General features: G+C 35.5%; 1 protein-coding gene across 4 annotated transcripts in view; it reads left to right on the top strand.

The window, feature by feature from the left end:
- The window catches only part of LOC124174602 (band 3 anion transport protein), a 57635-nt gene that overhangs the window by 10946 nt on the left and 27589 nt on the right, over positions 1 to 19100 (top strand). For 2 of the 4 annotated variants that reach the window (XM_046553850.1, XM_046553848.1), the window contains exon 3: positions 13234 to 13447. The exons of 1 other annotated variant lie outside the window; for it this stretch is intronic. In XM_046553850.1, the coding sequence (XP_046409806.1) occupies positions 13373 to 13447 (75 nt within the window). In that variant the 5' untranslated portion in view covers positions 13234 to 13372. The remainder of the gene's footprint in view (positions 1 to 13233; positions 13448 to 19100) is intronic. One more of the 4 variants, XM_046553849.1, reaches the window with a different exon arrangement.

Here is a 19100-nt window from a genome sequence, read left to right as displayed (position 1 = left end):
AAATATGATTCAGGCTACAATACGCATTGAAAATTAACGGTATAATAATACATTTACATAGGTATACATATAGTATGCGTATTTATGTATATTAATAACGGTGACAATAATAATAATAATAATAATAATAATAATAATAATGAAACGACACACGGTATCCTTCGCGCAAAACAAAAACGGGCAAGTTTCATTGACAGTCGTGTTGTTTTCGTTACAATACGAATGTATGCACTTATGAATGTGTATACAATAAGAAGGGAAATAATAAAAATTTCTGTGACTCACAGTATTAACGAACACGGGCAAGCAAACGATCTTCGGATATTTTTTTTTTATTTTTTTTTCTTCATTTTTTGTTCATTTTTTTTCCAAACCTTTGGACGATTTCAATTGAATTCAAATCGATCGTTACAGCTATGCGTACATAAAAAAATTAACGAATTCGAGAAGAAGAATTTCGTTTTACATATACCTTGGTTTTTTTTTTTCTTCAAGTCAATCGCAATCGCATTATGTGTAGATAGAAGAGTGTTTCAGCTGTGACAAAAGTGAAAAAACGATGTCTCGGAGGTTTGGTTGATCGTGACTCGTTTTTTCTTCTTTCAATCTCCGTGTGTAGTATGAATTTTACTCGTTCAAACTTGTTCAAGATGTATATTTTATATATTATGTACGTTGCATATATACAGGGTGTCTCCTGATTTGAAAGACGCCTTACGCTTTCAACCGACCTAATGGTTTAATTGGGAAACGTGTCCTACAAAAGTTTGTACGTTTCAGAGGGGAACGCGTGAAGAATTTTCTTCGCGAGGTCGAGCATCGTAACCGGCGATGCTGCGGAGGATGGACCAGTTTTTTTTTAAATGAAATCATAAATTTTTGATTCAACTCAAATATTCTTTACTCGAAAATGTACAACTTTCTTGGGAAATATTTTTATAAAGCGAATAGTTGGTGAGTTACGACAAGAAATGAAATTCCGCGGGACGCGGAGAGGTTGAGACACAATGAATAGAATTACTAAAGCGTGCAGAGCAATTCCAAGGGCGATCCTTTTGAATCCACCTCCCCGTGTCTCGCAGAGTTTCATTTTTTCTTGTAAGTCACGAACTATTCACTTCGTAAAAAAAATTTCCCCACGAAGTTGTACGTTTTTGAATAAAGAATATTTGAGTTGAAACAAAAATTTACGATTCCATTTAAAAATACTGGTCCATCCTCCGCAGCATCACCGGTTACGATGCCGGACTGTATGAAAAATATTCTTCACGTGTTCTCCTTCTGAATCGTTCAACTTTGGTAGGACACATTTTCCAATTGAACGATAAAAATGCAAAAATAAAAAAAGCAACCGTCGGAGAACGTGATTGATTGAAGTTGATCGTACCGCACAGCGATATTTATTTGTACATTTATTTTCTTCTCAAATCAAACCTGCAGCAATATGAATAAGATTCGAAAACCGCACGATGTGATATTTTGAAAACTCACGAGGCTGAAGTTAGCAACGTTAACGTAACGAAACATCAGGGAAAAAATCATTGTCGCACAATTTTATAATGATTTTCTAGAGGTCGGTTCTTCAAAATAATGGTATCTTTTTTTTTTTATCGTGGTGTACTAAATTTCAGACGTTCCCGAAGATGCGAAGTAACAATTTTTCCGAAACATTCATCGTTACACCAACGTTACTAAGTTTATTATCATGAAAACTCGTAAAAGAGCGAAACAAGGTAAACAATGCATATACTGTAATAAGTGTCTGCAGATTAGCGACCGCATAAAGAACCTTATTCCGCATGATTGGAAAATCCATCAACCTTACAAACGTGTTATGTATCCATTATACACATATAATGTTATTATTTCATACATGTGTGTGTATATATACATATTATGTACATATATTTATAATATATACGGAGTGTTCCATGTAAACTCGACCAATGATTTTCCCCTCACTATTTTTCATTCCTTTCGCAATTTTTCATACAATTTTCCCCTCTCAAATAAGCACTCTTCAATTTTTTCAGTATCTTATCTCCAGTCATGAATTTTTTTTGATTATTCAATCCCATCTAAAAAAAAAAAATACGGTATTTTGTCAGAATTTTAAGAAAATTGTCAAAAATCTTACTTCCCATTTCAATCATTTTGACACCTGTCTCATAATGAGATAATTTTTTCACTATTTTTTACTTACAGCACTTTAATCATTTTGTGCAAACGACGCACGATGTTTCAATGTTCCGAAAAATTTTCTTTCAAATCCCCAAAATTTTGTACAGAAGAAAAGAATTCCAAACATTCTGTGCAGAATTATTGATAATTTTTTGGAAGTTAACGGATCGTTAAAACGTGGTGTTCTGTTTGTCCAAAATGATTGAGGTGCTTTGGAAAAACAAAAAAAAAAAAAACAAATTAGAAGAAAAAATCGCGGAATGTTAAGTAAGAGTTTTTGAGATGTTTAAAAAAAAAAAAAAAGCCGATTTCGTAGATGGGTTTGAATAATCATAGAAAATTCACGATCGGAGATAAAAATTTTAACAAAATTCAGAAGTGCTGAGTTTGAGACTGTTAAAATCCGTACAAAAAATTGAGAAGAGAATCACTGAATCGTGAGGGAAAAAAAAATCATTGGCAGGGTTTACGTGGAATGCTCCATATATACATATATACATATATACATATATATACTACTTACGCATAATAATCGATAACCACTAAACGAGTGATAATTGGCAATACTAACAAAAAGTAAACTAATAAACGTAACGGTCGTGGTTACGTGTAATATATGGCACGTGGCTTCGTGTTACGTTATAGCCTCCAGGTATGTTTGTAATACCATGTGTCTGTTATATTATACAGTCACCCGCGACGACTCCGCGTACGGTTATTCATAATTGAATTATAGTCAGGTTAGGTATTATCTATACTTAGTGGATAACCGCGTCCTTGAAATCGGCGAGAAAACTATTTGCGACTCTTGCAATTTATACACTGAGAGAAATTTTTACTTCCGGCTACCGCTCGGTCCTTAATTATTTTCATTTTGTACCACGATCGAAAAATATACTTCTAGGTAGAAAATGAAAATTAGTTTTCTAGCCGTTACCGGAAAGTCTAGTATCCGTTACTAATCTTTCTCATTACGGTCGCTGTTGCTTTATTTTCTTACAACTGTAGCGAAAATTTAACGCTCGTGCAACGATAAATTGACGTTAAAGCCTCGTTTCACTAAAAAAGTAGAGTAAACCTCAGAAACTGATTTTGCTTTGCAATAATCAAAAAAGGATCGACGACAGCGCAAAATGTTTAGGCGTACCTCGTTTTTCGGTAATTCCAACAATATTCAAACAGATTTTATAACGATACCCGTTTAACTCAATTTTTCTAGTCACTGTAACAAATGAAATTTTTCTCAGTGTATGATCGAAAAACGGTATATATATATATATATATATAAATTCAGTTTTGATATCGCAATTTACTTACACGTCGTTGGAATGGTTTATATCAAGTAATTAAATCGTAAGAAATGAAAATGATATCGTTAATTATATCGCAACTTTAGAACGACTTTAAAGCAGTCGAGTTTGCTAAATAAATACACAGTCATAAAAATGCGATATCTTGCTTGCTTTGTTACTATTTTGTTGCCGAATTGTACGTAACTTGGTATGATATCGGCGAAGTAACGGATCTTTCGAAAATAACGTCTAATATAATAATAATAATAATAATAATAATAATAATAATAATAATAATAATCATATTGACCTGTAGCAAAAAATGCTGACCTTGACGTGAGTGGTTGACCCATTGCAGTTTACTTTTATAGAAATAAATCAGCGATTATGTGTGAATTTAGGAAAAATTAGGAGATTGAAATGTATAATTAACCACGTGTTTCTATAGCGAGTTAGGTGAACGGTGTAATTCTGTCAAGTTGAAGCTTCTTGACGACGATCGGGGTTCGCGTCCAGCGGCAAGAACATCGGCAAACAACAATTATCGCGGTTAATTGGTCAAATTAAACGTTGAGGCATGCACGCAGTTCTCTGTCGGTGACGTTGACAAAACGTCGTCGTATAATAACCGACATCACAATCGTGTCGGATTAACGAGCCTTGTTTATTTCAACTTTAACAATCGTCTAATTAACTTCTTCTCTCCTCCTCCTTCTACTCGAAACGCGTCTTGAGGCATGGCTATTGTTGTCGTTGTCGTTGTTGTTGTTACAACCGTCAATTGAAAGGGTGGCTCATAATCAACCGCTCAGAAATCGTTTGTGATCCGTAATACGGTAGACTCGTATCACGATCAGCTTGAAATTTTCACAACGTTGGAATAATAAATATAGACTAATTGCCAGACGTTTTTTTTTCTTTTTTTTTTTTTTTACTTTGACCAGTTGTCATCGTCACTTATTGAACTGAAAAAGAATCTCCTATCAGCTGATGTAATTGTTTGTGAATTTGACCAACCTATGCAGTACAACATACGGTATAGTTGATTGAATTCGATACGTTTTGAAAATATTTCCAGTGATTTTGCACTCTTTTTTCCTTCCTCAAGAATCTTTCAATTTTTTTTTTTTTTTTTATCACGTATAACGTAGCTTAGTTGCACACGTACATAAATATTCAAACGTTTGATATAGTTTCGTTTCCGCATCCTGTACAGAGCTTTGAGGACGATGTTTTTTTTTCTTCCACTAATCACGAAGTAAAAATAGGTTTTCTTTTTGGTCGACGTGATTGCGAGAAAAAAAAAACATCTCCAAGTATCGAAACTGGAGTAAATGATACGTAACCGTTTCACAGAATGTAGAGGGAAAAAAAGTTGTTCTCCGAATATTTAAATACGCGTCATATACGGAAAAAATGTATAATCAGCGATAAAATCGCTCGAAAAGCAAACCTTGACCTTTGACGGAATTCTCTTTACTCGTACATCAATTTGATCGGATATTCTGCGAAAATAATAATTTTACCTTGTATGTGTATAATTAGCGGGAAATTCGAACTCGATTTATCTGGGAATGGAATCATTCCCACTAAATTTAATTTATCGTATAACGGTGTAAAATCGTAAAACAAACGCGTGGATGGTTTACACAGTTTGATTCGAACATCCTCTGCTCGAGATGTTGTCGGTGTATAATTTTTATCACAGTTAGGTTGGTAGGTACGCATGTACAAGGTACGACATGGACGATCGTAGGATCGGTACACAACAACTGATTGTGAGAGGAGAGAAAGGCTGCACGTGATGCGATTGGTTCCTTTGACCCTTCCCTCTCCCTCCCTTCGTCCCTCCATACTTCCCCTTATTTGTGGCACAAGGTTATGCAACCCGATCAGCCGTCGGTGCAGCGGCATGTCCATACATCGATATGAATCACAAGCCGTAAGGTGTCGAGACACTTCACGTCAGTACCCAGACCACGGTGTTACATATGTAACATAGGCCTCGAGGTTTTTGACCTGGATTTATAAATCCAACGGTCGCCCCGAGGCGTCGCATTATTTATATATGTATATAATTATGCATATACAGGGTGTCTCCTGATTTGAAAGACGCCTTACGCTTTCAACCGACCTTATGGTTTAATTGGAAAACGTGTCCTACAAAAGTTTGTACGTTTCAGAGGGGAACGAGTGAAGAATTTTCTTCGCGAGGTCGAGCATCGCAACCGGCGATGCTGCGGAGGATGGACCAGTTTTTTTTTAAATGGAATCATAAATTTTTGATTCAACTCAAATATTCTTTACTCGAAAATGTACAACTTTCTTGGGAAATATTTTTATAAAGCGAATAGTTGGTGAGTTACGACAAGAAATGAAATTCCGCGGGACGCGGAGAGGTTGAGACACGGTGAATAGAATTACTAAAGCGTGCAGAGCAATTCCAAGGGCGATCCTCTTGAATCCACCTCCCCGTGTCTCGCAGAGTTTCATTTTTTCTTGTAACTCACGAACTATTCACTTCGTAAAAAAAATTTCCCGACGAAGTTGTACGTTTTTGAACAAAGAATATTTGAGTTGAAACAAAAATTTACGATTCCATTTAAAAATACTGGTCCATCCTCCGCAGCATCACCGGTTACGATGCCGTACTGTACGAAAAATATTCTTCACGCGTTCTCCTTTTGAATCGTACAACTTTGGTAGGACACATTTTCCAATCGAACGATTAGGTCGGGTGAAAACGTGATGCGTCTTTTAAATTGAGACACCCCGTACATACACACACGCGATTTATTCGTGGTGTACGTATAACGCCATAGGTACGCAGCCCATTTCGCACTCTCCACCTTTCTACACCTCCTTCTCCCATTCTCTCGACTCAGCTGTACTCCGATCCTTGTTACTCCCATGCTGCATCCCTTCCTCCTTACCAGATCCTCGATTTATACGTATCCTCCACGCGATGTCGCGGAACAATACCTTCTCCGACATCCGGATAATTGACCAGAGGCTCAAGGCAGGTAGTCGGTGGACACGTTTCAGCTGGATGGATGGATGAATGGATGGTTCGTTGGGTGTGGGCCATGGAATTTTCCACCAAAACGTTCTGGCCGGACAGTCACCGTTGGCATTCAACTTTGGCCTAGATAGGTATTGCTTAACGCACGATTTAACAAATGGAGAAAACGAAAGATACGATTTTCTGGGCGTTTTAATGTCGTGGTGACGCATGGCGGTGGAATTGTACGCGTGTAAATTCTACGCGAGACTCGCATGCTTTTCCATTCGCGATATCGGTGGTGTCTCAAACGACTCCGTTAATTACTGAATTTTCACGGTACACTCGAGTTGGTGCGATAAAAGCTGGAAATTTTGTAACGAATTGATTGATTTCCGACGAGATTACCTTGATTTTACGAAAAATCGTTATTTTGCGACTTATTTATACCGTTGGTTGAAATTTATTTAGTACGTACTTTAACTCCTTCAAAGTCAGTAATCTAAAGTTGTAAAATAGTGATTTGTTGCTCAAGATGTTTCGTTATACGTTATAACGTTGGAAACTTCAATCTCGTATTTTTTGTAATAAATTTTCAATCAACACGTGTGAGACATGAAAATTAATGACGTTCCATAAAAATGTTTGCTTCATTCCCCGAAATATCGGACTTCCTTCTCATCGTACATTTTACGGTGTCGATGCCGACTATATTGTTATTTATACGCTATAAAATAATAGTCAGAGAAAATGTTGAATTTGGGAAAGTGAAAAGACGTTAGATTCCATCTTTTATCATAATAGTTGATGCATAAATTTCTTCTATTTCCGACCTGCCTTCGTTTACTTTGAGGTGCAGGCTTGTCGCTTCTCCACCTTCTCGCAACCTTAACATCGCCCACTTGTAATAATTCACCTTCTCACTTCTCTCTTCTTCTCTCCGCTGCTTCAGGGCATATCGTGTCAGTCCAAGTTTCATCAAAGAGAATTCTTTGAAAGTGGGAAAATCCAATGATCCGATCGTTTCTATTTTACGTGTACCTATATCGCGTGTTTATACGATAAGCTTTTATTACCCTCTTCTCTTCTTCTTCTTCTTCTTCTTTTTCTTTCTCTTTTTATCTCCTCCTCTTTGACGGATAACGTCCGCGTTGACAGCAAACCGCGCAGGATCACAAAATATGTGCACTATCCACATAGTGGCAAAAAAATATTACGGGAAATATCGTATTTGCAGTTTTTACGCGGTCTTTTTTTACAGTAAAGAGAAAAAAAGACAGAAAAGGAACCTGCACCGACCGCTTATCGACCGGAAATCAGTCTGTATCTTGAAAATTTTCATTAAATTATAGTTGTACCGATCGATCGATCGGTCACACATTTCATTTTTCAACCAACGGGGAATGGAATGTTTTTAGAATTTCTAACCCATGTAAACTGCTGCTATAAGTAAAAATGAAAAAAGTAAAAGAAGGAATCTGCACCGACTGTTTATCGACCGGACTTTAGCCTGCAACTCGAAAATTTTTATTCAACCGCTGATAAAGGGTCGTACGTTGTATTTTTCAACTAACGGCGTATGAAAAGTTGTGACCCGTGTAAATTGGTGCTAGAGTATAAAGAAAAAAGTAGGAGCAGGTGTTTTGTCACACGATACAATGCAGAGGCTGTTGGCTGCAGCTGCACCGACGTGTTGCATCGATGATCATCGTTTCAACGGCTGGCAGCATCCAGTTTCCCATATTCGTTTTCGCCCCGTTACAACTCTGACCTGAAAATGTACGCTTCTGTTGAATTTTCCGTTGCAGTTTCGCACCGCGAACTTTCACGGGAATGCCAAAACATTCTCTCGATTTTATAACACGTTCTTAACAAACTGAAAGTAATTTCTTACAGCCCGTGACGATTCTTCATTTTTTTTTTTTTTTTTCTACCGCAACTTAAAAATATATTACAGTCTGGGTAAGAAATGAAAAACATGATTTTTTTTAACGATTTCGATAATTTGATATTGGTGCGAGAATTCATTGTCGAAAAATCTTTGTTCAACCGAAAGAAGGAATGTTGTAAACTGAACAACTATTATTGAATTCTTTGTACAGTAATTGTTAAAGATGAAAAAAAGAGTAGAAAAAAAAAGAAAAAGGAAAAAAAGTGGCGTCCTTTGAAATACGCCCAAGTTAAACAATGTTGAAATTATACGATAATAAACTTGCGCAGCTGTACAATAATTGTATGAAGAAAAAAAAATCACCTGTTTATCACCGTTATTATTAAATACCTAATTGAAAACTTGCCGCAGACGACGCGACTTGATGCAACGACGAATATTGCAATTGTCTCTTTAATAGTCTTTAAAACGTACAACAATTGGTTGGACAAAAGTTGGTACACCTTGAACATTGCCAGACAATTATTACACAGCCGTGCGCATGCGGCAATTTTTTATGTATATATAAGGTGCAATAATAATACATATAATGCATTCTGCAGCAGCCATGCACATGCACAGATCACTTTGTGCCGCAGGTGGAACGATATATCGCTCGTGAAGGTAATAATAATTATGAATTATCGACGACGGTAGGTTTTCATCAAAAATTCGAGGAGGAAAAGGATACGTGCAAAACTGAGAAGAACGTAATGCGGCGATATTCTAATACAACAACAATTAGCTTACGTCTTATCCCGAAAATCGCAGCTATTATTATGGCTATTTTTAATACTCATGACAAAACAAGCCGCTTGCGAATTGTGGCCGCATCTTCTCGTTCCCGTGGTACAAAAATATACGCAGCTCTGATATACGTTGAAAGATCTCGAATGATTTTCCCGGTTGTGTAATTTAAGGCAGGGATTAAGTGTATATATTATATATGTATATACATATATAAATGTAATAAAATATCTTACTTAATAATTACTTAGGTTTACACAATTTTACATCATTTTCTTTATGTAAACATATCGCAAAGATACGCGGGAATAGTTGCAGGAAATTATTGTTGAAAAGTTGACAGATTATTCACTGAAATTTTGGTGATTAATGTATCTGCGTAAAACAGGCAGCTTTAAACTGGCCATGAGCCAGCCCTCAAATTTTTCATTCTCGCATTGCAGGTTTCAAGTTCATAGAGTGAAAAAAAATAATAATATCCAATTCGAATTTCAAACAACAAATTCGGGTTCGTGATTAACGCTTTCAAAGCTCTCGGATACCGTGTTACATGGTGATAGGACGACTTTTTTTATTTCGCACCATTGCCAATTTTGCAAATTTCGTTCGAATCCATTCGTCCATTCTCAATGTATCGTCGTTTGTATTCGATTTTTTACAATTTTGTTGTTTAAATAATTAGAAAAGTTCCGAACCGATCAGAGCCAAAAACTAATCAGTTCTGAGTTTGTAAAAGCCGCGTCTATTGAGACCAAAATCATTGAAATCCGGTAACTCGTTTCTCAAAGTATCGTCGGACTAAAAATTGATCACACACACACACACAGACAGAGAGAGACGTCCATCTGAAAATGATTAGAGTTGATTCTGTAATCTTCAAAACGCTCATCATCGAAGTAATTACAACTTCGTTTTTTCTCTGAAAACAAAGAAACGGGAAGTTAATTCCGCCTTATCGAGATTCAACGTGCGCAGAATAATAATTAAAATCTGAAGAATCCAAACGACCATTTTCTCTCCCCCTCCCGTTGCCTCCGTAACGGCATTGAAACGTAACATAAATAACGTAACACGTATCGTCAGTGATATATATATATATATATATTCATCCGTCAGAAATATTCACGGATTGATCATATTTTCATCAATTTCTGGGATCGTTATCAGAGAATTGTCACTGCAGAGTCCGATCGTTGATATTGCCGAGAGCTGTTTGATTTCGAATTTATATACACAGTGTACAATTATCTATCTACACACGTACAACGTATGCATAGATAGAGTGTTTACGAACTCTCTCTCTCTCTCTCTCTCTCTTTGTCAATATACACACACACACTCCTACGTATTGATCAGACGCGCGTTTTAATCGCGCATCGAGGCTTCTGACAATTTTAATCCGCGAGTCGCGAGATATTTGACAAAGACAACGTAATTCCTCCCCCCCCCCCCCCCCCCCCCTCCCTGCATTACACCGAAACCCAACAATTTGGCGCCCGTGCCCATGCGTGTCACTGTAAACGAGGTTCATTATCAACGTCTGGATCAACCGATCATCCCGAGGAAGACTCAAACTCCTCGATCGGCCTTCTAGCCGTGGCATTGATACGCATACCTCTGTACCTGTGACATAACTACGTATACGCCGACCTCCTCTCCGCTCGTGCGAAAATTTTTTCAAATATTCTACACAATGAGAGAAATTTTTAGTTACTGTTATTTCATTTTTTCCTATTTTTTTTTTTTATTTTATTATCCTATTTTCATTTTTTTTTTTTTTTTTTACCACGCCTTGTTTGACTATAAAAGTAGAGTCAACCAAAGAAACTGATTCAGCTTTGCAATAACCAAAAAAGGATCGACGACAGCGCAAAATGGTTAGGCGTGCCTCGTTTTTCGTAATTCCAACGATATTCAAACAGTTTTTTCAACGATACCTTTGTTACTCAATTTTTCTAGTTACTGTAACAAATGATATTTTTCTCAGTGTATATGTATACATATTCTACAGATGTTTTCTATTATTTTAATTGTCGATTATAACTGTATATTATAACCGAAGAGTAGCGATTATTTTTTTTTTTTTCTTTTTTGTCATTACTTCGATCAATCGTGCGCTTTTTTTTTTCTTTTTTCAAGTGTGAATAATTAAACTTTTCTTTCAAATTGCCAGACATCTTGTATCTTGGGTCAGTTTAATTTGCCCGGATTCATTTTTATCGCACACTAACGATGTCGTTTCATTAGTTTTTGCTTTACTGTTACCCGTGAAAATAACGTAGATTTCCGGAGATTTTTTAAACGGTTTTTCCATCTTCGCATTTATTTAGCCTAATATATGGAGAGCTTCCGATGTGCAGGTTCATCTATTGAGCCTCTTACTCTCTTGGATAAATTTAGCTACCGTATCGGATTATGCATCGAAGATTTACAAAGCTTACATTTGACTATCGAAATGAAATAACCATAAATCCGTTTACAATTCAGTCTGTAAAATCCTGTCGTATGAAAATTGATCGGATAACAACGGAGATTCATATTTATATTAAGAACGATACGCGCAACGGGTTTTATTCATTACGACATTTCACTCATTAAATTACCGATACAAGGAACTTCGTCCGGAATGAAGAGACGACTATAAATTGATGAAATACATGTCGCAGACTTTACATTTTGCCTCAAGGAAACCGTCCTAGAAATTTCAACAGAATTCATCGTCCAGATCTCGGGTATCCTTCTTCTCGGACGATTATACAGTCCATTCATACTTAAGTGACCGTTCAAGTATTAGCTAACGCTTGAACAAGGGCACGCCACTCGTAGAAACGTTATCAAATGTTAATCTATAGTATTAGGCATTCCAGGCAAGCTTTAGCTGACACGGGAAATTCGAAGGGCGTGCCGAAAGCCAACGCGAAGCCGCCTGCTTGAGAATAATCATGAAATTTCCTTAAAAGGAGTTGTTAATAATGCAGGAATTGCTCGATAACAATATCTTGGCAAATGTAACGTTTATTGCATGCATTCAAGAAGAAAGACAATATAAAATCTATTTAATATTCAACGAATAATGAATTCACGTTTTATTTAACACGTTAATAATGTGTGTTAATAATTAATAATAATCAATATCTAATTGAGCATAGGAATAAATTGATCAGAATGTAACTTTGAATGACATTTCTGACATTTACGGGCTGCTAATCGATTTACCAATAAACTTTTGAAAGTACTTTAGCTAACGTTAAGTGGAATGCAAAAATTTGCAATAAATACGTTAGCTAGTATACTTGAATGGCTCGAAAGTATCAGATTCGAGGTTCTCTTTCAATTCCCAGGATGGTAGACACGAAACATGGTGAAAAATTGCAAAAAAAAAAAAAAAAGGCAATTTTTTAAAACATTTTTTTACAAGATACATGCGATGTATTTTAAATTAACCGATTACAGCATTGCAGAGCAACGTATCAAGAATATTTTCTAAAAATTTCGGTTTTTTTTTCCATTATTCTTTCAACTTTTGGTAACACCCGAAAGTCAAAATTGCGATTTTCGCTAAAAAAAACAAAAACAAAAAAGCAAAAAAAAAAAAAAACTCAACAGCTTTACCTGCGGAAGCTCGTAAACTAACGAAATCAATTTAATCTTTTGACAACCGAGCTACAACCGTTGCCGCAAAACAAATTTTTTCATTTTTCGAAACGTCACCGGAGATTTGCCGCCAACGGCTTAGTTTTTGATATTTTCCACCGAAATTTTATAGAAAATATTCTCGAAACGTCACGCTGCAATACCGTAATCTGTTAATTTAAAATAAATTGCCTCTGTCTTGTGAAAAAAATGTTTAAAAAAAAAAAAGTGTCTTTTTTTTTTATTTCACCGAATCAACGACACTCCCCCTCCCATAACCGCCAGACTCGCGATCACTGATCGTAGAGCCAGCCAGTCTCGGTTGTTACTCGTAGTCACGTTGTTACCTGCACTCGCTTCCCTTCGGAGTAGTCAGTCAGTCACTCCGGAAACTCGAGTCATTCGCTTAGTCAGTAATCAGTCAGTCAGTCGGTAAACTTCTGTTGCAGCAGCTAGCAGGACGGAGTTGCCATCGCAGCGTCTCCTCCACATGTGGACATCTCCGTCCCAGCTTAGGATTGGCCGAGCACCCAGAAAAAAGATCAATCTGCATCCCTAGTCCTTGTCGACAAGGATTATACAGCCGCGATGGATAACCCCGACAAACGTACACCGGGGACCAAGCGCAAGTTGTCCTTTCTTGGATTTGGCAAACGGAGCTCGGTGAGTTTCATTTTTTTTATTTCCAATACACGTTGTTACACGTAAGCTGAGTTTTACGGTTGCTTAACTTTTCCCTGGGTTGTATCCGTTTCGAGCCTACAACCCTCCGGAACTTTGTTCTAGTCGTCGAGGTATTCGCAATTTTTTATAATTTTGAACAATAAAAGGGTCAATTATTTATAACACTTACATGCCTTACGTTACTTGTGTTCTCGGCGCGAGTTGTTGAAGTTCAGAATTATTGTTGAACTATTCGCTTGTTATTGTTGTTGTTGTTATTATTATTATTATTATTATTATTATTATTTTGTACACCGTATCGTCCAATCTTTATTTTCTCGAGATATACTCCATTTTATTAAATAATTCTCAAGTATTGTACGTGTGAAATAGGAGGAAAATTTTCCGACAAATCGATTGCCGCTATTTATTTTCTAGAATTGTTCGCGCGTTGCGAGAAATACGCAAAACATGAAAAAAAAAAACACACACACAATTTCTGAAACATGTCCGAAATATCTCAAAATCGTTCAAAAAGTGTTTTTTTTTTTTTTCTCGAATTTACACAGACATCGAAATTCGCAAATATAGGTTATAGGTTGAAGGTTTTTATTTTTTTCTATCAATGCGTTACGCGTAGACACGCGTTGTTTTTTTATATACGTTTTGAAATTATATTTATTCGTATAAAAAAAAAAAAATAGATTTTCGCCAACCCTTTTATTTTCTAACGTCAAAATTAAAAAAAAAAAAAAAAAAAAAAAAAAAAATGTTATTTCCGTTATTACTTGTAAAAAAATTACGCCGCAAGGATCGGATTTATTTTATTCCTCATTCTCATTTCTTGTTATACCATCTTCATTTGCATCCGCGCGTACATGAAAAATAAAATTAAATGCACCAGCATTTATATTTGACTCGAGAATTCGGTCGGTCGTAATATCGGAGTTTGATACAGAATACGGTAATATGAGTATATAAATTTTACGTGTACGCGTGCGTGTGTGCGCGTTTGTCTATAAGTAGGTATAAACGGTTTGCGGAACGGTTTATTGGAGAGTTTATAACTGTTGACGATACAAATCCGAATTTAACGAGCTCGCGTGCCGCACGATTTTTCTTCTTCTTCGTCTTCTTGAGACTATTGTAGGTATGGACACATATGTACACATTTATTATATAATACACAGATACTGTGCAGTCAAGAATTGAAATGAGGAATTTATCATAATATATATAATATATAATATTCGTTATGCTCGTGTTCGCGGTGTAATAATAATAACTGTATAATAATAATAATTATATAATATAAGAGATTCGAGGTATGGATTTGTCTCTTAGTATAAAATACGGAGAAGAAGCGTAAGTAGAAGTAATTGGAAGAAATAATTGGTTGAAACTCGTACGCACGTACACATGTATAATATATTTGTTTGTCCGCTTGTGCGTATACTCGTCGATGATTGTATTGAACGCGATATAATTTGACCGAGTGACGATTTTAATTACACGAAAAAATTTACGCCATGGTTTATAACGCTTGTGTAAAAAAATTAAAAAAAAAAAAAAAAAAAACAAGTGAACCAAACGAAGGAAGTAATAGAATAAACAAAAAGAAGGAAGAAAAAACTTGGCTGAACGAAAATTAACCAACTATCATCAACGGGGGTTTCCATTTTACAGTTATAATATTAATTGAGCTAACGTAACGTACAATTTCGTAAATAAATCATTGATTTTTTTTTTTTTCTTTCCACCGATTCGAGAGTTTCGTTGAATTCTGGTAATAATTAGTATACTTGTCGATGACGGTAAATTTTCCCCACGTTTCTGCAGTGTTGAACATAAATGGGGGGGGGGATTAATAAATAAATTCAAATTTCACGTATCTTGTACACGCGCGAGAATGAAACCGATCGATTAATTATTATTCAATCAATATGAGATTCGTTTTTCAACGTACACGTTTCAACACAAACACGTCTGCCGATGACGATGTAACCAATTTCTTTTTTTCTTCTTGTTATCCGCGTAATAATTAATTACCGTGAGAAAAGAAACAAACTAAAAAGAAAGAAAAGGAAACTCGGTGTTCGTTTATAATACGAAACGATTTTAATCGTCGTTCGAATCGTAAGATCATCTCGTGGAAAAAAATCTACACGATATTCAAATTCTTCGTCGTTATATTCAGTCGGATCGCAAGAAAAAATAGAAGAATAAAACAAACAAACAAACAAACAAACCGTAACCTAAGGTTTTTTGTACTGCACAATTCGTGTAAAGTACAATGAGTATGAACCTGTAATATTCAACATGTATAAACAAAGACCGTTAAAGGAGAACAAGGACGATTAGGAGCATATATATATATATATATATATACATATATATTATATATATTATTTTATATTACTTTATTTATATATATATATATATATGTATGTATATGATACTGTTTGTCTTAAGCACGTGGGATCGAGAGATCGAGAAAAATCTCTCAAACGCGACGTGATTGTAAAAATGTGCGCACGTATTGGGTTAAGGTTTTGGCGTTTGCCCTTGATCGTATTTTTTGCAAAATTTGAAAAGCCGTTTTTCTATCCCCAATTCTCTTTTTCTCATTCAGTCGCGATGCTGTAATAATATTATATACTGCGTTATTGTACATTCAACTACATCTTTCAACATTATACACGATATAATTATATTGATTTTATTTGCAAACTTCTGTGCGGCGAAATTTTCGTTCGTTGTCGGAAGAAAGAGAGGAGAAAAAAAAAAACAAACAAACGAACGTTAAGACACAAATAAAAAAAAAAAAAAAAAAAGTTGCAATCCGCGTACGTTCCGATTTAATTTTACTTTTGTTTACGCAATATTCATCGAATCGTTTTTAAACGCTGCAGGTAAATAAACTCTTTTTAATTTACAGAAGTTTCGTGTGCGCGCGCTTGCGTTTCGATTGATCGGATATCACAACGTAAGGATTATAATATTACAGCTAACACGAAGACTCAGTTTTATGGTTAACGTATACCTATAAAAATCTAATCGCATAGATAGAGAAAAAATTTTTATCTAACGCGGTAAGAAAGTTGAATGAAAATCGATATCCGAAACTGATAACAACAATTACGTTGTAACAAACGAATGGAAAATTAAAATTCTATCTCTGTTCCTGAAATACAATTCTTTAATATACAGATAAACGTAATATTTATCCATATATATATATACATGATATAATACGAAAGTTAGGCGAAAAAAATTGCGCGAACAATCAAGCGACTGTATTTTTCTCTAATGTTATCACACCGGGTACACTGTAATCAGATAATTCTTTGTAACCGATCAATTATACCTAAATTATGGATTATCGTTAGTGTCAGGTGGAGGAGGGGGGCGACAGTTTAATTAAAATTTTTTTTTTTTTTTTTCACTTACTTTCACGACCAGTCGCCTTGTTGTTATATTAACACAACATAGAATTACTTCTACTTTTGCTGGCTAATTGTATATCTGCGAGCATGTGTTTGCAAAAAAGGGGGGAAAAGCAAAAAAAAAAAAAAATAAATAAAAGATGTAGCAGCGGTGCGGATTAAGCTCGTATCTGAGTTTCGACGACTGATAAGGACTCAGCAATGTTACACTAGGAGCCAAGGGAATTTCCTACAATCTTCTTCTCTTTCTCTTTCATTTTTTTTTATCTCGCTGCAGGAAGTGGCACTTTTTTTTTTTTTATATATGTTTTATTCCTTCAAGAAAGGTTGGACATATCCAACAGGATGGTCGCATACCTGGAAAACCTGGAAATTTCAGGGTATTTAAAACGGTTCGTGGAAAACCTGCAATTGTTTGGGAATTTTGAATTTTTTAAATGGAAAAAAAAAGAAAATTGAAAATATCAGTTAATAAGCTGAACGATTCAGGTTATAGTAAGTTACTAGAACTGGGGAAAATGTTTGGTAAAACTGGGTTTTACGTTATGGAAAATCTGAAAATGTCATGGAATTCTATGTTTTTTATTTTTTTTTTTTTTTTATAAATAAATATTTGCGTTATATCGTTACAATAACTAGGAAAATTTTATTAAAACGGACATCGTGTTACGGTTTAAATATCGTTGAAAAGTCATTTCTCGTTCATTCGTTTTTTTTTTTTTGTTCTTGTCATCCCTACCCAAAAAACTAAAAATCATTTTTCGTTGATAGTGCAAACATTGAAAACAGTTAAAGACTGTACAGCAACGTATCTGACCTATAGAATTAGAAACTTTGTTTTGTTGTGGTAATATTTTTTTTCAATTGTTTTATTTCTTCTTCTTCTTCATCTTCTTCTTTCTTTCCACATTCTCGTTATAATTACTACAGGCTACGTTGTTTTAATTTCCTCGTTAATATACTTACTTTTGACACAGCTATTATCAGTCGCTTTTGTCATTATATACCCTCTGCTCCATCTAATATTGACTTCAGTTATTCGTTTTACGTAATTTACTTACACGCTCAAAGTGTGTCAAGTTATACGTATACTATTGTAGATTTTATACGCGTACATGTATAATAACAATAGTAACAACGACATGTTCGCGTACAAAATTTGTAACTACAGTCATCGCAAAATCCAATTATGCGTGTATACGCGTAATTATACGTTGTTTCTTTGCTTTTCATTCTTTTTTTCACTCTTTGTTTTTTTTTTTTCTAATTATTTTTTAATCAACACCAAACCCAACGGAAACTTGACAAAAGGGCTAAAATTTTTTCCTCACAATCGTTACCGTTATCAAAATCATTGTTGTATACGTCGTTGTTATCGTTATTATTGTTATTACACACGTCACAGCTGCAATTTTCACACAACACATTATTAATACGTGTCGTATTGCGTCAGGTTTATAGCAAGTCGACATGTGTTTATTGTACGTTTATATATATATATGTGTGTGTGTGTGTGTGTGTGTGTGTGTCGTGTATGCTTGTGTTTTTTGACGATGTTAAAAAATGTGTAAGGAGTTAAACGGATGGTTGACACCAAGCGGCGGTGGCCGCCAACCAACAATCAGGCCGTGCGTTCGACGGTGTCTCTCACCGAGGTCGTTTTTATAATATTTCAAATCGCAGAACGAGAACGCGGGCAAATATACGCAACATCCATCTCTCCTCGATCGTGTTACGTCCGTGTTTCTTTATTTTTGATTTTTTTTTTTCTTTTTTTATCATCTCGTTTCGTCGTTTCAACCATCGCGATTTGACGGAAAAAGAAGAGAGAAAACGCGGGCGAAAAATGGCGCCGCGTTTCCTGTTCCTTGTTTTTTCGTTCCTTTCTGTTCTTGGTATTTCTTTTTTTTTTTTTTCCTCGCTGCTTTTCCTTACAGTCTTAACCCTTTCGTTAACGATCTATTTGTATACGGCTTACGTATGTACGCGTATGTACATCCACGTGATAATTATTAGGACGATGAACAAATATGTATTTCACAATTGCGAACCCTGATGTGGTCTGGAAGCGTCGTCGCAAGTTGGTACGGAAAAATCTCGAGCATTGCGCGATGATTGATTTGTACACCAAGTAATTCGTAACGTTATCAATTCCGGCTATGCCGGTAAATGACGTATGTGCCAATATATACATATATATGTTTATG

This window comes from Neodiprion fabricii, chromosome 2, assembly GCF_021155785.1.
Source record: "Neodiprion fabricii isolate iyNeoFabr1 chromosome 2, iyNeoFabr1.1, whole genome shotgun sequence".
In the NCBI taxonomy this organism is placed as follows: Eukaryota; Metazoa; Arthropoda; class Insecta; order Hymenoptera; family Diprionidae; genus Neodiprion; species Neodiprion fabricii.
Note: the sequence above shows the minus strand (reverse complement) of the source record. Positions and strands in the feature narration are given on the sequence as shown.